The 22171-nt window shown below is 44.0% G+C and overlaps 1 protein-coding gene across 5 annotated transcripts; it reads right to left on the bottom strand.

Annotated features, from left to right (window-relative positions):
- Positions 1 to 1701: 1701 nt before the first annotated feature.
- Positions 1702 to 22166, bottom strand: fancd2 (FA complementation group D2). Of its 5 annotated transcripts, none has more exons than XM_020055542.2 (44): positions 22130 to 22166; positions 20351 to 20420; positions 20052 to 20189; positions 19905 to 19972; positions 19711 to 19817; positions 19505 to 19556; positions 19331 to 19383; positions 18292 to 18370; positions 18038 to 18162; positions 17818 to 17905; positions 17477 to 17581; positions 17189 to 17289; positions 16944 to 17055; positions 16809 to 16844; positions 16539 to 16685; positions 15681 to 15815; positions 15426 to 15557; positions 15224 to 15331; positions 14770 to 14879; positions 14389 to 14443; positions 14134 to 14253; positions 13868 to 13941; positions 13309 to 13458; positions 13073 to 13173; positions 12554 to 12669; positions 11356 to 11464; positions 11086 to 11187; positions 10550 to 10644; positions 10302 to 10454; positions 9654 to 9770; positions 9433 to 9561; positions 9240 to 9358; positions 8562 to 8672; positions 8355 to 8485; positions 8173 to 8272; positions 7867 to 7989; positions 7266 to 7359; positions 7029 to 7100; positions 6601 to 6639; positions 6427 to 6501; positions 6127 to 6201; positions 5856 to 6002; positions 5538 to 5627; positions 1702 to 3093 (listed from the first exon to the last, which is right to left on the bottom strand). In XM_020055542.2, exons 1-44 carry the CDS (start codon positions 22130 to 22132, stop codon positions 3010 to 3012), a joined length of 4350 nt encoding a protein of 1449 aa, XP_019911101.2. In that variant the 5' UTR covers positions 22133 to 22166; the 3' UTR covers positions 1702 to 3009. The 5 variants fall into 5 exon arrangements, with proteins under 5 accessions (XP_019911101.2, XP_010879860.2, XP_010879859.2 ...); XM_010881558.3 differs by lacking the exon at positions 22130 to 22166 and adding an exon at positions 21392 to 21467; XM_010881557.4 differs by lacking the exon at positions 22130 to 22166 and adding an exon at positions 21047 to 21171 and having other exon boundaries at positions 20351 to 20464.
- Between the last annotated feature and the right edge of the window lie 5 nt (positions 22167 to 22171).

Below are 22171 nucleotides of genomic sequence, written 5' to 3'. Positions count from 1 at the left end.
CGGATGCCTCCGGAACGCCTTCCTGGGAAGGTGTACCGGTCCCGTCCCACCGGGAGGAGACCCCGGGGAAGACCTAGGACACGCTGGAGGGACTATGTCTCCCGGCTGGCCTGGGAACGCCTCGGTGTCCCCCCAGAAGAGCAAGAGGAAGTGTCTGGGGAGAGGGAAGTCTGGGCATCTCTGCTTAGACTGCTGCCCCCGCGACCCGGCCCCGGATAAGCGGAAGATGATGGATTTTTGCACAACAAATGTTTCCAAAAAAATAATTACTTTCAACAATCCTACTTTGGTATTACTTTCCGAAAAGTTAACATGAACAACCGTTAACAAATGCTGTAGTTACCTTGAATGAACATTGATGACAAAGACATGAACAAACGGTTAATGATAACCCTTACTTTATTAATGGTTTACAAATGCATTAAATAACAGAGTGTGGTGTCATTTGTTCATGTTGACACAGGACATAAGCTCATGTTTTTTGCAAGAACACACAGTTTGTACTGTAATTTTTGAAGGTTGATACAGGACATCCATTCATATACAGTACCTAGTTATTTGCATGAACAATATAATATATATTGGCACCCGCAACATGACCACGTCAAACTGCCCCCTATAGGCCAACCGTAGTAAGTGTCCTTCAATATAAAACTGTCCTTCCAAATTCTATATCAACCCCAAATGCGACCATACATTTTGTACGCGTCACACCTATTTGAAGATGCAAGTAGCCAGTCTACCATTATAATGGGGTATGGCTAACCAGCGGTACCACTCCATCATTTTGAGGTGAATCTTCAGTGACTCACGAGTGCAAAAAACTACATGACTCCATATTTTCATTTCCATGCACGCACAATATGCGGAGTATAAGCACCAGTATCAGGCCCATGTTTATGACAGGTTATGTTGACTCAGTTAATGTCAAGTTGTCTTAACAAAGACATTGGCATGTTATGTTGTCTCAGTTAATGTCAAGTTGTCATTACAAAGACATCCCAAACAATGTCAACCTTGCATAAAAAAATGACAATCAACCGAATGACACCTAATGACAACATTCAAAATGATTCCTTCGTGTCATGTCATGGTTATGACAATGCCATGTCACTCTTAAGCACATCCCTTCAAATAAAGTGTGACCCATTTTTCTTATTCTGGTACAGGTTGATTTTTGTTTCATCTGTTCAAAAATTGCGGTTCCAGAACTGTGCTGGCTTTTTTAGATGTTTTTTGGCAAAGTCTAATCTGGCCTTCGTATTCTTGTGGCTTATAAATGGTTTGCACCTTGTGGTGAACCCTTTTTGTATTTGCTCTTGTGAAGTCTTCTCTTTAGGGTAGACTTGGATAATGATACACCTGCCTCCTGGAATGTGTTTTCATTATTTGGCTGGACTTCTTTACCATGGATAGGATCATACGATCACCCACCACTGTTGTCTTTCATGGACGTCCAGGCTTTTTTCTGTCGCAGTGCTCACCAGTGCGTTCTTTATTTTTCTCAGAATGTACCAAATTGTTGTTTTGTCCACTCCTAATGTTCCTGCTATCTCTCTGATGGAAAAAGAGGGGCTACATATTAAAAAGCTGTAATTCCTAAACCCTTCCTCCAATTTGGATGTGAATACCCTTAAAATAAACCTGAGATACTGCACTTTAAGCCCATATTCATTATTTAACTGTAACTTGAATATAATCTTGGTAAACAGCCAAAATAACAAAACCTTTTTTGTAATGGATCTATTCAACCGGAAGAACGAAACATAATGAAATGGCTTAGGACATACCTACATTTACCCTCCCTTTCTGACTTGCATTCTGATCTGCAATGCACTTTCAAAACAACTGCCTCTGTTGCGTGTCAGTAAGGGTTATGTGACTAACAAGACTTGGAAACTTCAATTTGTTCAACAGCAGAAATTATTGTTAGTTGCAAAACAAGAATGTGCCAAACGGTACAAACCTAACAGTGGGTGTTTTATGTTCCTCTCATTAAGGCTGTGTTCAAGACACAGTATTGTCCAACATTCACATATAAACGTATTGTGGCAATAAAGTACTCCCTCCATATCAGCGTCCGGCCAACGCCCCAGGGAGAACCACAAGGCCAGGCCCCTGGAACGCAGTTTGGCTGCCGCCCATTGACAAGGCACACCAGTCCCCAATGAGGACTCATCAGGGGGTTCTAAAAAGGCCCCCAGGAAAATAGCTCCAAAAAGCAGAGAATGGAAGTGAGAAGAGAGGGATGCTGTTCCCTCCCTTTTTGTTGTTTTCAATTTCATTGTTTCTTCCCGTTTTTATTAAGAATGCCCGCTAGAGCCCAAAACACTGGCACTATGTCTGTTCTCTGAGTCTCTTCCCATTAGTCTACAGAAGAGAGATCTTAGTTCCTAATAATAAGAAAAAACCTAACAGAAAAAGGAGATAGGTAACTGCTGGGCGAAAGTCTTAGGCCTCTGGCTATTATTTCTTTGATGGTACTGATCTGGGAAGCTTAACTACACACTACACACACCCCTCCAGGAAAAAATTAAGAGACCACTGCAAATTGAATGCTTGTTTCTGACTCTAAAATTTCCTTTTGAGTCTTTTTGGAAAGGAAAGAAAAAGGTGCAGTGGTCTTATTTTTTTTGCATTGACAAAAACCTGATAAAAAACACAACTCATTATTTATATCGAATTTAAAGAAACAATGTGTCCAGTATATTTTAATAACAAAAACATTAATATATTGTAATATATCTTCAAGACACATCAAACTTTTCTGCACACAAAATCATTACGCAACATCAGATTTCCGGTCTCAGTTAGTGTTCGAAACAGTTCAATAGTCTGCAGAGCTTTTTAAATTCACTAACAGTGACCCATCTTTCCCCAAAAATCCTTGTACATTCTCTCGATTGAGCAAGGCACCAGGAGTCCCAGACCTATTCCCATTGGAGCCAGCAAAGACTGTCACCAAAAGGTCAAAATGTCAAAGAGTCAACAGTATTCCCTCTGGGGGTCCTAATCAGTAGAGTCATCTGTGTTTTCATCATCTTCGCCCTCTTCCTTCCTGTTGCCATTTCTCCTCCCATCAGAATCACTCTCCTGGGCCAAGGAAAAGGATAAACAATTAAACAAAACTATGCCTGAGATCTATAAATCCCTGGTGGGCTTGCAAAAGCCGGAAAACATCTCCCTTTACAAGCAGAAAAAGCTGCCAAGTAGCACTGTCTGAAACTAATCAGGGTTTCATAGGGTTACTGTACAGCAAATCTACTTGACATAGCTCATTCAGTATCTCTTTATTTCTTATCAAGTCCCAGGCCAGAACAATCCCTGTTGTTGCTGTTGTCGTCCTGTCCCCAAGACCTCAGAAAGACAAATGTTCTCTGAAGTAAAATCACAGTTAATGTCAGACGCTTTAGTCTAATCAGAATTCCAACTGCCTGTTTAAAAAACGAATTAAAAAAAGACATCAGTAAATCCACTGCCTTTTAATACACCTGTTTCTTTACAGCCAGGCTGTATGTTCTTTTCAAATCATGTATGTCCCGATGTGAGTACAGACAATGTCAGTGTGTTTTGCATGTGGTGGCGCAAACTGCCTGGCCTCACCGCAATCAAGCAGAAAATACACATGAAATCCCAGTCAAAGTAAACGTTTACTGTATCAGTACAGGCATCTACGGAAGATTTCTGCATCTACTTAGTTAGCACAGCCTTAACAGTCTCCATGGGACAGATGGCCTGTTGCTGAGGGTCACAGCATGGGGAAAGAAAGTGTTTAGGTGTCTGGATTTTGATCTTCATTTCCCTGTGCTGCCCGCTTGCTAGAGAATAGATTCTGAAAGAGTGGGTGACAGTGGACAGGGGTCAGAAAGGGTTTTAACTGCATGCTGGCGAGAAACTCCTGCAAGACATTTCCCAGTCGTGACTCTTCCGAGCCTGCTCGGACTTGACTTAAACTTGGGAACGGAGACAATGTCAGCTGCTAAACTTACGGGAATTTGAAATAACTAAATGTATACAAAAAAGAAAAAGGCAAAAGGCAATGTTAAGGGAGCTAGCATACACAGCTAGCATATAACATTTCTTTTCTATAACGTTTGTTAGCTTTGTCTGACACGACGCCCAGACTGGAATCCTTATTGTTTTAATGCAGTGCTCTGGAGGCCCCTGGACCACCCTGGTCCACCACACGCCTTTCAATGCTAGCATACAACAGGGACCCCATGCACAAGTACTGCTCCCCATTGGAGACCTGGGTTCCACCCCTACAGTCACCACTTCCCTCTACATCGGTCTCTATATCTAACAGTAAATGAAAAATATTGGAATAAATAAGCAGAATGAATTTGCACAGACCGCCTGGTTGAGTGGGCAGCGTGATAGGAATGGTGCTTCGGAAGACACATCACAACCTCAGCTGTTCCTAGTCCACTGGGAGTTGCTTCAATGAAGCATGGCCTCAATTATGAATTGGGTGTAACCAAATTGGGGCTAACATACATGCATACCAATGTCAAGGGAACTAGCAAACCCACATTTTAATGTTGAGGGAGCAAGCAAAATACAATAGTTGCTAGCAATACAATAGTACTACTAGACAGCTAGTCTATAACAGTAGAACCTTTTCTTGGATCTTGTCTAGTCTCAAAAACCCAAGCCTGAGAAACGACGACTAACGTCTAGTTTAAATTATGTTTGCTTTTGGCATTCAAAGGAACTACTTCAACTATGTCACTATGTTACCTTCTTGAATAATATATAATTTTTTTTAATGATTACCTTCTGCTCCTTATTGAAGTTATCAAACCAGACAGTTTTCCAGAGTAGGGACTCTTTACTAATTTTCTTTACTAATTTACTGATTTTGTCAGCAAACACTAAGTCAGAAAAATACAAACAAGAAACATTGACTGGAAAACTCCTTATGTAAAGAATCCATTTGTAAGATTTCCATTATAGAAAAGGAGAAAAATAATAAATATAGGGTACTGGGGAAAGATGTTATTTTACATTTGGAATACTTCCAAAAGTGTGTTATTGTCTGCATATTCACACTCAGTAGATTTGGCGTCTTATTGATGCATTTCTCTTGTTTATAGCCCTCTGTTGTGTAGCACAGACAGCCGCCAAAAAATTGGGAAAAGCAATACCTGCTGACGTGGACGTGGAAAGCTACCCATAATTCTCTTAGCAGCGCCACTAGCCGAGGACACAGAAAAAGTTTGCTTGCCCTGTTATAATTATTCCTGTGTAAGTTATATAAATGAGAATTCAGAACAATACAATGCAATCTATTTAGCTTCTAAGGCGATCTACAGTCATAAACACATTGGTTCTACTATTCCACTTGTGGATGCTAGAGGGCTGAATATAGAAATATCTCCTTCAAAGAATAAATAATAAAAATACATAAATAATAGCATTGCACAAAAATAGCTTCTGTCTCACTCATATACATTTTAATGTTGTTTCCATCAAATATGTACTTTCAAGATATTTTAATCAACACAGAAGCTTTAAAAGTTAATTATGGCTAGTACCTCATCCTCTGAATGCTCATCAGGCATCAGGGAGCCTTCCTCTTCTTCATCATCACTCCCCTGTGATTGCTGAGACAGGATTTCCTGACCCTGAAACACAAAGGAATCTGTCTGAGGCTATTATGGAAATCCCACCCACAGACACACAGAAAACTCAATGCTTGAGGGGACACAAAAGGCTTCTGCTATTCAAATTCAAATTCCTTAGCCGCTAACCCCTATTGTAACTGTTCTTGTGGGGAACAGCCAGGTTAGGTTCAAATAAATAAATACATTAAAAAACACACACAGTCTTAGTGTGGCAGGCCCGCACAGTACCTTGAGGTCTCTGTTTTTGAGGTTGCCCAACCAGAAGGCCTCCTGACAGTGGTTCAGGGTGAGCATTGCCTTTACTCTGTACACAAACTGCTCCAGGCTCTTCTTCAGAGCTGGCACGTGGTTTGTCAGGGTGGTGTCCTGGCGAATCTGAGGAAAACCGGCACAAACAAAAACATTTTGTTTTCACACACATAATGAAGACCACACTGAAACATTTCCATCCAGGTAGGTGTTGGTGGAGAGGACAGCAGAGCTGGAGGCTGGCTGGTACCTTAGAGTGTCCACACAAGTGGTGGAGCTGCCTCGTGCTAAGCTGGAAGGTCTTCAGGAGGCTCTGAACATCCTCCTGAGACAGTCAACACACGCACACGCACGCGCACAGCAGGTCTGTTTTAAAGTTTCACTGTATTGTGTTATGTATTTATGTATTATGTTAATTACATTTTGTAATTATGACAACTTCATAATGCAGCATAAGCTGCTATGACACCACCTCCTGTTGCCTTATTTAACTTGAAACAAACCATTCTATATATACTGTAGATGATATATGTACACATTTAAATTGTACCTTGTGCTTTTTAAAACTAAAATCCAGCAGTGGCATCCCCAGCTTCAGGAAAGACTCCAAGAAAAGACGTCCATACTAGCAACAAGGAGGTGAAAAACAAGGTTGTTATAATAGTTGTGGATTGAGTCTGACAATGTGGCAGGCCCAAGCCAACACCAATGTACCGAGACTCACCTTCAAGCACACATTGAGCACGGATCTGTTGTCAAACACCTGGAGAGAAAACGGAGGAGGATAAACACATCACCTCTTAGTTTCTCACTACCAAACTGAATCCAAATGTGCCTTCACACCTACCAAGACACACAAACACACACAGACACACACACACACACACACACCCCCCTGCACACACTGGGCACAGACCCAGCCGAGCGTGACAGATGCCTTAATCTCCTTCCATGCAGAGGGTGACAGTCTGTGTGCTGGAGAGGCGCAACACCCGAGGGACAACATGTTGACACAGTTCCCCTGTAGCGTGGGCACAGTACCTGAACTGCTATTTCCAGGCACAGAGATTTCTTAGTGAACGGAACAATCTTAACACACAGCAGACACACCATGTGTTGGTGACCAGCTCTCAGTGTAAACAGACTCCGTACCTTAACCAGGTTGACAAGGATGTGGAAGTCTCTGACTGCCATGTTCCATGTCAGCAGCTTCTCACTCTTCACCTAGGCAGAGCATTTCTAGTGTCCCATTATAAACCTCACACCCATATTCGCAGATTGTGTCACACAACATTGGCCACTGTATCATGGCTAGTTTGCTTCCACCTGCTCTCCTGGCAGTTCCTCTGTGCCTGGCAGTACATGCGTCCAGTTGGTTTAACATTGTACCTCAGTGCTGTCACTGTGTCTGCCAGGGGGTATCTTCCTCACTGCCTTCTCCAGCTCTCCCATCATCCCCTTATAGAACACCAGGAAAGTCAGCCTAAAGAGAGGAAGAAAGACAAAGTAGACCAAGTTGTTTTAGAAGTAATAGTAGTAGAACAACAATCTGTGAAGAGTGGGCCTTGTTCTAGAGCTAATGGAAGTACCACACCTACCTGAAAAGAGTGGGCCTTGTTCTAGAGTTAATGGAAGTACCACACCTACCTGTTAGGAGTGGGCCTTGTTCTAGAGCTAATCGAAGTACCACACCTACCTGTTAGGAGTGGGCCTTGTTCTAGAGCTAATGGAAGTACCACACCTACCTGTTAGGAGTGGGCCTTGTTCTAGAGCTAATGGAAGTACCACACCTACCTGTTAGGAGTGGGCCTTGTTCTAGAGCTAATGGAAGTACCACACCTACCTGTGAAGAGTGGGCCTTGTTCTAGAGCTAATGGAAGTACCACACCTACCTGTTAGGAGTGGGCCTTGTTCTAGAGCTAATGGAAGTACCACACCTACCTGTGAAGAGTGGGCCTTGTTCTAGAGCTAATGGAAGTACCACACCTACCTGTTAAGAGTGGGCCACGTTCTAGAGCTGGCGTCTTTGGCTGCGTTGAGAAGCTCAGGAATGCCCTCTCCAGCGATCTCCTCCACTGCTTTCAGAACATCATCGGTGTGCTCCAGGTAAATACTATAGAGGACAAAACAATATTACCTCACATAATGTTATCATCATTCACCTTAGAGCCAGTGAGAGCATGGCAAGCACAATGTCAGGAGAGGTGCTACAAAACATTAGAGAAATGAAGCGGTCCAGTGTAAGGAATCCAGGCCCGCCATGTCCACAAGACCCGTGAATCCCAGTGTGACACACCTGAGGAGGGTCTGGAGAGTCTCGTTGTGTTTGGGTCCTTTCTCTCGGTCTCCGCTGGTGGTCACCCACTCCTGGCACAGAAACGCCCGGGCAAGCGTGGCTAGAGGGGGGGGGGGGGGGGCGGTTACACACCTGCACTGATCCTCGATGAAAGAAAGGACCTGTTTGAGTGCACGTCTCACCAGTCTGCTCCCTGTATGTAGCGTGGTGGCCTCCTCTCCCAGCCACGGTGATGAGGAGCTGGGATAGACCCAGGGCTATGCCGAGGCTGGGCACGGTGCTGCGGAAGTTCAGTAGATACTCGAAGCTGTGCCTGGAGGCCAGAGAAATGGGTGAGAAGTACTTTACTATGCAACACACATGCCATTTGTTCTGAAGCATTCTGTTACCTAATGAGCTGTTCCAGGGTCAGTTCAGCCCCTTCTTCCTTTAGACGGCCAGCCAGAACTCCCAGGGCTTTCTTCAGCAGGCCACGGTGCTCCGGCTGGGAGAAACCAGACCTGACGCACACAGTTACTGACACCTTAGACTTCACAGCCAGATCCCAAGATGAGAAAATCTGGGTAATCTACCAAACCTTAAACCTAGATATAACCACACACTTAACCCTATGCCCAAATCTAATCTAACATGATGACTAAAAAGCTTGTTTTTGGATGCAAATCTTAATTAGCGGCAATATAATCTAACAGAAATAGAAAGTGTGGCTCTGGAGTGTGTGCAGGCTTTATTATTGATGAATCAGGTGTGTTACAGCTGGACTAGACAAAACAAGCCACGGCAAACCTCTACGGGTAACCTTTATCCTTAATATTCAAGGCATTAACACCCAAACATGCTAAATTGGTTCACAGTTGCCAAACTCTGAGTAGTTCTCATTTAATTGAAGGAGAGGTGCAGTGATAGCATTGTCCTGAACAACAGGAGTGTGCAGGCAGCGTTGTGAAGTTGTTTGTGGACGTTCTGATTTTCTATTCCTTCTCATAACGCGTACGTACAGGAACCTAAAGCGAACACTGTGTGCAAGACTTGTGTTGTGTGTCAAGGTTCATGGAGGTGTGACCGACCAGCTGAAGATGGTGTGCAGGACCTGCAGGAGGAGCTGGTAGGCTGAGGACAGTAGCTGATGCTCCTTCACATCCAGGCCCGGGGCGTCCACAACGCCCTGGTTCTCAGACAGCAGTGTCTGCACACAGCAGGGCAGAGAGTCATGAAGGAAGACACAACAGCGATACGTGAAGCGTGTTTGTGTGTGTTTACCTGGAAGTGGTTGTGGCAGTTCTCCAGGTGGGTGCAGAGGGTGGGCAACAGCAGGACACAGCGCGAGGCAAGGTCCACAGGGCTGGTCTGCTGAAGATGGGAGAAACCCACGCTCTTGTCTGTCTTTCCCTGGAGACAGGAGATAGCACGGAAGATGACCATTCACTTACATACAATGTGTTGTGTCTGAGTGTGCGCGCACGTGCGTCTGCTCGTTTTACCTTAAGGAAAGGGGCTCTCTTGGCAGGGGAAACGGTCAGTTTGAACTCCAGTTTGCGCCACATATCCTCCAGCAAGAAGACTAACTCGGCTGGGCCCAGCTGCACCTCCTCCCGCACCTTCACAACACACACAACACACACACGGACGCACACACACACGGACGCACATTAGCTGGAGGGATTTCAGACAGTATAATGTATACAGGGTACTTATTTGATCACATTCTCCCAATAGATCTGTGTAAGGCAAAAAAAAAATCACTACTATTAAATCTTTTTTTAATCAAATTTGGGGTAGAAAGGTACTCTGGCCGGATTATGACATGATTAGAACATTATAACTTAACTCAGTTCCGTTCTCCTGTTTGGTTCCCTAACTTGTTTGGGGATTACTGCAAATACCTGTGTTGCAAATGTAATGTATTACACAAGCGTTACATGTAAACTTGGTCATAACATAAAGCACTCCACTGTCAGGGAGTAGAACCTTCTTTCCATTTGTGCCAGAAGGTCATCGTTAATTGTTGGAAGACAGTCGGTTTTGATAATTGTTGATTTCTTCCAAAAATTCAAAGGGCATTTCAGCCCAGCTGTGAGGAAGGACTGGCTGTCTGATGGCTCTAGGCTCTGGGCCGGGCGGTGTCCTACCTTGCTGTGGAGCTCACTGTCCAGCACAGAGCGGGAGAGCAAGCCACACTGCAGTACACCGAGCACCTCCATGTCCAGCTCCCTGAAGAAGGGCCGGTAGGACACAAGACTGACCGCTGGCTTGCTGGTCTCCTTGTCTTTCTCTGGGTGGTCCTACAAAAGGAATTTAAAATGGAACTCCACCCATGGTAAAGATAGTATTACATGTAGGAGACATCCTGTGAGGTAAAAGGTGTGTGTGTGTTAACCTGCTGGGTGTCCTCTGCCTCAGGCAACTCCTCTAGCTGAGAGCTGTCTGCTGAGGAGTTCTTAGGAGGGGTTTTCTTTTTCTTACCAGCACTCTCTGCAAGACAACCACCACGTCAAGTGTTACACGTCATCTATTGAGAAAGGTGCTGGTGAATCCCCAACTAACAACAAACATCTCACATTTCCAAGAAACCATTCACTTAATGTAAAATACAAATGTTTACAACAACATGTTTTGTGGGATATTGGAGTTTTTTAACTAACCATAATGCGTAAGTTCTGCCAGAGTTCTGCCAGACATTAAAATATTGTTTTCCTCGCTCTAATGACAAAACCAGCTAAGTAGGTTCTCAACCAGCTAAGTAGGTTCCCAACCAGCTAAGTTGGTTCTCAACCAGCTAAGTTGGTTCTCAACCAGCTAAGTAGGTTTTCCCCCTTTGGGGCGGTCAACGATTCTGAAAACGTTCTACTCTTGCGGGAATGTGATGCCACTTTGACATGAGTTGTATCCCTCCCAGCTTTAATGCCTGCACACCTTTCTTTCCCTTCTTTGGAGCAACAGTGGAAGTAGACAAGGCAGTTCCCTCTGTACTTTCCCCATCGAAGTTGGCTAGAGGAGGGGAATAGCCTGGGGTAGCTGAGACAAAACAAAAATGCAAGGATTGTCAAATTGTCCACAAAATGTTCACATTTTCAAAAGCAAGTGATACGAAGCAATGACAACTTTCGTTCAGAATAATACTTAAAATCCAGTTGACAATTTCTGTGTATTTTTTTCTAGTACCGTTTCAGCACAGTATAGTACCTGCTAAAATCTGCTCCAATATACTCTGGAGGTAGGTGATGTTCTGAAGACGAGTGACCACTTTCATCTTCATCTCAGGGTCTTTCTGACCGCAGAATGCATTCACAACCTGCAAACAAACGCACACAAACTTAAGGCATGTGCACAAAACAAATTGGTTTTGGCATATAATGAAGCTATTGTACACAAGAGGATAAGATAAACAAGGATCATTTTAGATAATCTCTAACAATATCAATGTTTTGTCTTGGAGTTCAGTTGAATTACAATGATTTAAATCCTGGAAATCATAGGGAATTTGAGATAGAATACTTTAAAAGAAACAACAGTAGCAGTTCAGTATATTAAGAATAAGTCAAACCCAACTGGTGCATGCTTTCAATGGTGCTGTCCAACACCTGTATAGTGGATTAGGGGGTACCATGACTTGGTCTAACCCGGGTCTCTGTGAACAGTTTTTTCTTGAGTATTTCTACTCATTCAATTCATAAAAAAATATCTCACCTTACTATTTAAATAGACAAACTTGTTAAGCAATTCAATTTGTATGGCCTTTGTTTGACAAATGTATTCATACTATTTCATCCTTCCACGAGGGATATGTCCTGACACAAATATAGCACCGCTACCTAAGCCACCTGGATGTTCTTTTCATATGCACCGTTATGTTCTGTGTTCATATGATTAATTCTAGTTGCTGTGGGTATTGGGCGGTCAGCCAGGCACTGTTGACAGTGATAGAGCTGTACACGGTCCTGAATTTAGCACATCACCTGGCTCATCAAGCAAGCGGATTCACTTTATATGCTACATCTGTACCCTACCTGTTAGACCATTTAGGATGATGGGAAATTATTGAAATAATGACTCTGATTTATTTAAATCAGGTAATAGACAAGGGGTGAGAAAAATGTTTTGACTTGACAGACAATTTTTATTTTTTAGGCAATTTGTTTGATTAATTGTGGAATCTACACCAAATTCCAGTCTTTCTACAGGTGGAGACTGTACAAGGTGGTCCATTGGTGAGAGTATCTGACCTGTAACCTAAAGGTTATTTTCCATCCCTGGGCATGTCAGTGAACCTTAATTCAGAGAGGTCTGGTTGAATTTAGAAGATAAATCTCAGTTGGTCATGATGTGCAAACGGAAAAATATCAAATGTTCCATGTCAAAGTTGAGATATCCCTGTAGTCACCTCTCTAAACCAGTTGATGGTATAAAAGAGCAGACCACAAAGGAACTCTCTCTCAGGCCTGGATAGGCTCTCTGACTTATTCACCACATCCATGTCAGTCAGGATCAGAGGGCAGCCTGCAAAAAGACATAAAGACAAAAAGACAATCAATTCAATTCATTTTACTAAGCCCTTTTTACATCAGCAGTAGTCCCAAAGGGCTTCTACAGGCACCCGACCTGAACACCCAAAGACTAAGCAACGACAGGAAACTGATGCACTATGGTCTAAGAACACCCTCCAAGTAGGGTCTGAACCAAGGATCAAATCAAGAGACAAGCCAGACCCTAAAGGGTGTCCCCTTCTGGCTGAGCCAGGTGAAGATTATGACATTGACAGAACCCCCCCCCCCAGCCCCTTCACTGTGTCCAAAGCCCCGTCGGAAGCCACACATTAATCCATCTGTAGTGTTTCATTTCTATCTAAAGCTGTTAGTGTTCCCACTCTATCAGACAGAACGTCGGCGTTCGACCTCCTCACCTAGCAGAGCATCTATCTCCTCCAGGTCTCCATGGCGCTGCTGCACCTCACACAGCCTGAGCAGTCTGAAGAACGGGGCCAGGCACAGAGGAGACACGCGCCTACCACAGAGGGCAGACACACACCGGTCAACATAGAGTACACCCGCTGGCCCGCTCTGCCACCCACCACAACAACTACAACCAATAACCCACACTGGTTCTGAAAATACATTAGAGATCAGTGAAGTGGCCAACCTCTGGGTCTTGTTGTTCACAGTCTGACTCCACTGCGCCCCCTTGTGTTCAAGGTCGTCAGACAGGAGCGGCAGCAGGTTGATAGCAATCCCCACCTGACTGTCCTCCTCATCCAGGTTGTACATGGCACATACTGGGAAGGGAAAGGAGCTGGGGCACAGCAATGGACAGCATAAGGTTACAGCTAAGCTTCTCCCTGACCATAGACCTCCTGGCTTTCTGGAAACCTAGTTTTTATTCATATAAAACATCTATTACTAATAGATTCATTCCCATACACCTCCAAAACTAGTCACCCTGATAAAGATAATCAAATAATGAGGTAGGAAATAAACAACACAGATAATAGAGTAAATTTCCAACACTAAACCAAAATAAGTTACTCTAAAATTTTAGATGTATTTCATTAAGCATCCAAATTATTGTTGTCACCCTTATATTTAGTACATTCCACTGCACCTCTTCCTAGTGGTTTTCTTAATGATTTGGTGTCACCCATATGTACCCAGTTGTCCCATATTAACTGTCACCTGGGACACTAGATTAACCACTCACGTACCCAGTAATCTCTGGTCCCACATCCACCACAAAGTCCTCCTGGAAGTCTTCCAGCACACTCTTCCCTATCCAGGCCTTAGTCAACACACCAGATCCCAGCAGAAAGGTTTATTAGTTAACCTTGTAAAAATGCCTAGCGTCCTAGTGTTCTTAATGCATCTGCAAAGCTGCAACAAAGGGTCCATTTGGGAGAGACAGGGGTGCAATTGAAAAGGACCGGAGCAGAGCCGTGTATATGTGTATATGAAGGGCGCATCAGAGGCAGACCTGCACCAGAGGGTCCAGAGTGCAGGTGAGCACCAGGTTGGATAACTCATCATAGTAGAGAGCAGCCGCCTCAGAAGAGCTGTCACTACATGACCGCACCAGCTCCAGCAAGGCCGTCACCTACAGACACACATCAGATTAACTCTCTGTACAGTCTGAATACAGTTTATCAGCACCGTATTCATACTGTACAGAGGGAGTTAATCAGTCCTGTATTCCAACTGTACAGAGAGTTAATCAGCCCTGTCTTCATACCTGTCTGTATGTCTCCTTAGGCAAATTGCCACCTTGGGGATCCCCACCTACAGGCCTAGTTATCAAATAGACAGATTAGATTAATAGACAGATAAGAGATAGAGATTCATAAAGAGAGAGATAGAGGGTGTAGAGAGACGTACTGGAGAGCTAGATTAGTGATGGAGGAGACATAGAAATGAATACAGACTGTAATGATTTAATCTCCATGTAAAAACAACAATGAGTCTCACCACTGAGCAGAAAATACTGTCAATGTGGGGATTAACAGTTCTAAGTCAGTAAGGAGAACAGTACCGGGTCAGTGAGGAGAACAGTACCGGGTCAGTGAGGAGAACAGTACCGGGTCAGTGAGAGCAGAGGAGATGTGTGAGGGCCTACCTGTACGCCCCCATGCTTCCAACCACCCTGACAGCTCCAATGATGCCAATGCGTTTGTACTTGAGCACGGTGCTGGACAGCTGCTTACGGATCACTATGTGCATGTCATCCTGAGACAGAGGAATAAGGAACATCACAGACAGTGGAAACAGGCATGTGGAATAAGGAACATCACAGACAGAGGAAACAGGCGTGTGGAATAAGGAACATCACAGACAGAGGAAACATGCGTGTGGAATAAGGAACATCACAGACAGAGGAAACAGGCGTGTGGAATAAGGAACATCACAGACAGAGGAAACAGGTGTGTGGAATAAGGAACATCACAGACAGAGGAAACAGGCGTGTGGAATAAGGAACATCACAGACAGAGGAAAGTCCTCTTCCCCAGTCACACCATCCAGACATCTTCTGAGGGAAAGGCCATAACTTCCCCAGTGTCAGACCTGCTCACCTGGATGTGTGAGGCCGGGTGATGCTGTCTGAAGGCCATGCTGCTAAGCAGGTGGAAGAGTCTGCGGATCTGCTGGGGCGTCAGGTTGTCCATATAGTCCAGGACACCCTTCACAACACCGGACAGGGGTTAGGACAAATCTCCGGAAAAAGAGACCCCGTTGAGAAATTCAAGACGTGCTGACATGTCCAGGCCTCCTCACCTTGACGAAGACGGCGTAGAGCGCCATCTCAGCGGGTTTCTCCGTCACCAGGCCACAGAGCAGCTCCAGAGCCACATCCACCTCCCCGCCCACTCCGCTACACACATGAGTCACCAGGGATCCCACCACCTCCTAGACCCACAGAAAACACCCCGAAAGACACAGCTGAACAAACAGGGACAGAAAACTCAGGAAATAACCCAGAGGCCAGAAGGCCTCCATTACCATAGTCGTGCACGTCCCCGACACCCGTACCTGCTGGCAGTAGGAGTCGAAGGCAGTGAATGAGTGTCGGTACATGTGTCCACCAAATGCCACCATGCAGGGGTCAGGGCAGCGCAGCAGGGTCTGGGCCAGGGCCAGGATGGAGGGGAAGTAACCTCTCATCACCTAGAACACACAGAGATCAGCAGGCTTCCTGTCCATTCTACATCCTCACCTCCAGACTCATCCCTCAGCTGAGCACCGGCGGGAACGGTGGCACTCGGGGTGGTCCGGGGGATAGTGGTGCCGGCTCCGTGATCCCACCGGCGCTAACAGCCCGGCCTGGACGTTCTGAGGCATGTAATTCTGACGTTGTGCCACAAGGTGGCGTATTTCACCTTCTAATCCCCGCACTGACAAACCCGGTGGCGGAGGTTCGAAACGGCTGTTCTCCAGACTGACATTCACCCAGGCGCCTCGTCTAAAAGGTCTGAGGTATTGAGAGGGTCCTTGAAGGTTGTTGAAAAAGCCCCTGTAACTGTTGTCTGTTTAGTTGTAAATGGTGCTGTTGAAAGGGGTTTTCGTCTGGCCGAAAAACTCCATGACCATATTTTGCTCTTATTGCCTTTTTTTAAATTACCTAACTTAAATCCTTCTTGTTCCGCTTAAACCCAAAATGTTTCCAAACAGAGAAGTGTAATTGATCCATTTTCTTCACTTGCAATGTCGTGATGTGATTTAGCAAACAGTGCACGTTTGCTTTCACAGAGCGTAAACGGAGCACAGAAAGCTCTAACCGTACTGAAAACCAGACCGACGGCATTGTCCCGTGTTCGGGTTTTACCACCCAAGCCTCCTTAAGACCAGCTTCAGTCGGAGAGACACACGACTAAGGCACTGCTGTCTCACCTGTGAGTGGCCCCTGAAGGTCCTCTGTAGTAGAGCCTCCTGGATCTGTCCGGCTCTCACTTTGACCTTCAGGACCTTCTCCGCCCCACGTCGACTGTGGTTGGCATTGGTGGAGTGTAGGATGAACAGCACCAGCAGGTCAACGGCCTTAAATCGGCAACACGTGGACACACACAGAGCTCAGAGTGAGTATAAACGAGTCATCTGACAAGTGTGAGCAATCGGAGGAGAAAAGAAATCGGAAAAACTAGCGGAAGGCACGGGACCTACCTTGTGACCCTCCGCGGCGTCGGCATTCTCTATGGCCTGAAGAACCACAAGGGGGGGGGGGGGTCAAACAGGGACATGATACTGAGAATTTACAGGCTGCTGACATACCTGAATGCCCGGAGCTACTCAGCCTACCTTGAGCCAGGCTTCAGAGATGGTCTTCTGGAAGCGCACTGCAGATTTGATGCTGTCCAGAACCAGGGCAACACTGTCCTGACTGCTGCTGGGCGCAGAGGTATCGGTCGACCTGTTGGCAACATCAGACCAGAAACGACAACAAGTGGCCTCTATAAAACCCCAATGAATGTGGTGTTCTTTGGTCTCACAACAGCATGCACAGGTGCTCGGGGAGGGAGGAGTGTGTTGGGGCAGACTCTCACCCTGTCAGGCCCTTGTTCTTCACACGGCTCTGAGAAGCCTGAAGCACTGGAGGGAGAACACACAGCTCCAGCTCCAGCTTCCCACGCAGCTCACACACCACCTGAAACCCCACAGAGAACACAGCAGCGCTTAGTGGGACCAACAAATCATCATCGTCATCGTCGTCGTCAGGCCGTGTGTAGCTCGTTAACGGGTGAAACCGTAGTGTGGTGATCACGTACAAAGAATTTGTGATATGTTCAAGGCTTTGTTCTTGTTTTTAGAAATGCCACTGTGTGACCTCTGACCTCAAGGGCATCTGAAGAGGATATGGAGTGCAGGATGAACTTGACCACAACTGGCAGGTCCTCCAGTTGGACAGCAGATAGCGTGGCCATGACCGACGCACGCACCTGACACACACCACCAGAGACAGCAGACATTTTAGGACAAACGTACACGATGGTAATTACCTGTGGTAAACCAAATGTAGTTGCAAAGCAAATGTATGTGTACATAACAGGCAATTTAATACTGTCTCATTGAAGAAATTAACTTCACTTTAAATACAGAGTCAACATAGAGTCACCGCTGGAGGGACTAATTCTGTCAGTGCCGGGAGGCAGGAAAACCAGTCAGTGCCTGTTACCTCAGTTAGCAGTGTGGAGCTCAGATTTAAGCTAGAAAGGGCATCCAGGATGGGCACAGTCAGCTGAGTGTTTTCCTGAAGTAAGACGCTACAGCAGAGAGAGAACAGAAAAACTGTTGAACTATTCATTATTGGATCACATATCAACACACACACACACACACACACACACACACACGACTGCCTTTCATTGGGCCGCCTCGTACTGCCCTCTACCCACTTGAGTTCCCTGGCGATGTCACTGTGTTGGGAGTCCTCTAGGATCTCTGGCAGACTGGTGATGATGTCCCGTTGAATCTCCACCGGAGCCACAGAAACCAGCTGCATGAGCTTACCCGCTAACTCCTATAATGACAGGTTTCAGTGAGGTCAGAGAGGAGACAGGCAAGCCCTGCTAATTAGTGACAGTATAATGTGCAGGCAAAGTTAGTCTAGTATAAAAGGTCAGATCTGCCGTCATAGGAATAGGAGTACCTTGCTATCTTTGACTCGGTCTAACCACTTCAGCTGGTTGACAATAACATGCGGGATATTGAGTCCATCCTCTCCAGCACTACAGGGAATAGTTTAAAAAAGTACAAAAAATAAAAGGGACATTTTGATTATTGATGAAAGTATAGGAAAATGTTGGAAGATATGAACTGTCCCTGCTGCAGTTAAAGCAAGATTCCAATAATTTGACATATTAAATATAAAAGGTCATAGCTCAGCTTCTGAATTTCAAAGAGAAAACCAAGATATTTCCATTGGCATCCACTGGATCTAGATACGGCTTTTTACAGCTTGTTTTTAAAAGCAAAAAAGGAACCTCTGGGGAAAAAGGTGCGGAATCCCTGGTCTAGCACATCTAAACTCATATTTCTCAGCATGCTTGATTGCAGTTTAGCTTTTTGAATACTTAATTTTAGCATGATTTTTTCATGTATATGTATGCATGAATTATTCACACAAAGATAATGAACAGAATATTCTAAATGAACCCAATTGAGTTATCAGACTCATTACTAGAATGATTGATTCGCTTTCAGGTTTTGATAGTAAATTTACATTTTCAGCCAGGCAGTCATTCTATATAAAGATTGTGTGTGAATAAATGTTGGATAAGGTCCCATTCTAATATAAATAAAACACCTTTTTAAGACATTATACTGTACATTTTTTGCAGGTTTTGACAGTGAGCAGCAAAGCATTGGTATGTTGGTGACCAGCAACAACAGGGTACAAAAACACAGCAGGCCTGGTTACCAGTCCAAACACAACAACGGTTGGTCAACAGAGAAAACACAGCAAACGCAACAATGACCAGCCTATGATGATAGTATGCTGACTGGCAACATACCAATTAGGAACAAAAAAAGGAGGTCAAATCATGAGGTAACGAATTGTCAGTTCAGAAAATATGTGCTTCAGGATGAACCCACAGTTTTCAACTTGTTTTCCTGTTTTTAGGCAGTGCTTACAACAACAAGTCCCACGAAAAATCTAATAGCACTTTCAGATAGAAGGTACTTACCCATCAAACATGAACTCAGGAAGCTTCTCAAACAAAGTGTTAATGACCAAAGTCTACAACCAAAAGAAAAGATGAAAGGTTTTATCAAATGGTGGACATATGAATATAACAGTTGAGAGACGAGGCTCCTCAGGCCAATGTGTTTCTACATGGGATTTACAAAGGTTGTGTTACCTGCAGCATCTCAATCCCCAGTAGCATGCGCAGCAGGCTCTCCTGAAATGAACTGCCAGAGCACAGCCACAGACAGGAATTAAACATTTGACATTTGTTTACATGTAACAATTTGCCTATTCTATACTGTCACTGAGCAAAAGGGTAAGAGTATTCAATAGCTTCTGCTGAGACAGTTGCCCTGCTGCCCGTTTGGCTGGGATTACCTGGAGTCCCCATCGGCCAGGCAAGGTACACAGGGAAGAAGACAGTTCCTGAACCTCTCAGGATCCTCAATGTGAGACTCTAGTCCCGTGATAAACTCCTGCAAAACCTGTTGGCCACCATGTTTGAAATATCACACATCAAGCTTTATAGAATGTGCCATACCAAAGGTGTAGTATGGAAATAGTATACTCACACCAGGGTATCTGGGACTCTTTTTCAGTTGTTGCTGCAGTCTCTTTTGAAAAACCACTTGGTCCACAGCTAACAAAGCAATAGAATTACGCATTAACCACCGATTGTCCCATTTAGAACTTTGTTTATCTTTGTGTAACTTGCTTACCAATCTCATTGGCTGTACTGCCCTGTTTTAAGATTACACCAGACTGGCGAATAAATTGGCCAAAGACGGAGTCATTACTGGTGTCCTCCTTCGCCACGGCCTTGGCCTGACGCCCAGTGGTCCTACTCTTTTTGGACACTGAATTGGGGGATGGAGACAGATACTTTCAATTGATGGAGCCAAAAACAAACAAAAACAAAAAAAGCATGTAGCTAGTTCATACTTTTGACCCAAGAAATTCCCTAGATACAGCCTGGTTTCCGTGCTTGTTGATTAGAAAACTGTATAAAGTCACTTACTTGACATTTCTGTTGGCATTGCATCTTTGCTTATGTCCACAGAGGAACGTCTCTTCTTTCGCATCATCTTCTGAAAAATTTTATGAGGAATGTAAAGAGGCCACTGAGCTATACCTGCAAACAAAAGTAACTTCTTTACAGTTAAAATTCACAAACGGAACACATTCCATCTTTAAAATGTATAATGTGTTTGGCATTACGTTTTATTTTAAACCCACGTTACTGAGCCAGAACATAAAACAAATAAAGATTGGATTCCATTACAGTAACGGAGAATAGTGTTCTTTTGATAGTTGAAACTAATATATAATTCAAATATTCCATTCATCGCAGTAAAAGCTACAGCCATACACTTCTCTGGCTGTAATCAGCTGATGACAGGACTCCGTAAATGTAACATGTCCAGGCATTGAAACATAAAATAACATATTTTGAGAATTTGTATAACATGTTATTTATTACATACCTAGCCCCTCTGGTAAATAGATTATCTACAGTCAGACATAACTTTATAACCACTCTCCTAAAACATTCGGAATGGATAAAACGGTTGGACTGCTCAATCACACTACTTGTTTCAGTCAAGGAAAGTTAGCCAACCGCTAGTTCTCAAACTTAAAGACAGTAATATATATCACTAAGCGAGCCCTATGTGTACAATGTTGTTGCTTGCATCAATTTGTTTATTTTACTTACTTGGCAAAGATGTCGGAAAATTAAATACTATAGGATCTAATGAGAATTATCTAAGTAGAGCACTCTTAACTAACAGGATAGTTTCCCGCGCCAATGTTTCGCAAGTCAGTAAGGGACCTTCTATAAAGTCTGGAGACCAGTGTCATTATAAAACCCTGTAAAACTCATGGCTGCAACACTACTTTCAACGTCCACTGGATGTGTCATAACAAAATATTTAAATGTCGTTATCTACACTTCGTGCACATACTATGTGGTTATTTGTCTCGTACCATATTAATACAACATATCCCCAAATTTTTAGACTGTTTCTTAATGTTCCGGAAGTACCTCCCATTACTGTACCTTGCCATTGGTGTATTAATTCTGCAAAATGTTTCTTAAACGGAACATAATCGAACTTGAACTTAACAAGGAAGGGATCTACCGTAGAGAAGGTTAGAGAACGCCTCCTAGTCCTTATATTGGTTTATTTGTTATTTTATTAAAGGCATCGACCATTTGAATCTAGCTGCCTACTAACTTCGTTGTTCTTGATGTCCCGGTTTGACACATGTCCAGTCGGATCATCTGGTGACTTCAATGTTAGACTTAACTCAAATACGTTCCGATAAGCTTGTATTAGGGCAAAATATGAAGTTACTTTTGTAGAGCAAAACAGAAGTATTAGTCTCAGTAAAATTAATTAGGCTTAATTATTACATGCATTCGGTTGTTAGTAGCTATCTGTTAGTATGTGCCCTTAAATGTTTCCCACATTGTGTGACATGAAATCAAATTGGATTTAATTAGAAGGTTTTGCAACCGATAAAAAATAAAGTGAAAAATAAAATCTAGAAAATGTGCAAACCTTTCCTTGTTATTATTATTCAAATCCGCGGTGGACCTGAATAATGCGCTCTCTCTGTTTCTGCAATCCCAATGAAATATATTTAGTGAAACATTTTTAACGTAATGATTGTTTTGAATTACAAAAAGTATTCAAGTTCAGGAACAAAATGTACGCATGTCACTAATGCAATTCGGCTCCCGAAGTTCACCAAAACATTTTCAAAAAGAGCCGTGTGGTCGTTAATAACCCACCATTTGGCTCGTTCTTGGCTCTGCCCACCTCCTTGCAGGTTC

Source organism: Esox lucius, chromosome 17 (genome assembly GCF_011004845.1).
Source record: "Esox lucius isolate fEsoLuc1 chromosome 17, fEsoLuc1.pri, whole genome shotgun sequence".
Lineage (NCBI taxonomy): Eukaryota > Metazoa > Chordata > Actinopteri > Esociformes > Esocidae > Esox > Esox lucius.
Note: the sequence above shows the minus strand (reverse complement) of the source record. Positions and strands in the feature narration are given on the sequence as shown.

Bases quoted from the DNA above. Each gene is read 5' to 3' on its own strand.
- fancd2 (XM_020055542.2), bottom strand. The intron at 17,290-17,476 runs GTCAGAGGTCAC...GTGGGGTTTCAG, and splicing joins CCTCTTCAGATGCCCTTGAG to GTGGTGTGTGAGCTGCGTGG. The intron at 8,486-8,561 runs GTAACAGAATGC...TCTGGCCTCCAG, and splicing joins ACCCTGGAACAGCTCATTAG to GCACAGCTTCGAGTATCTAC.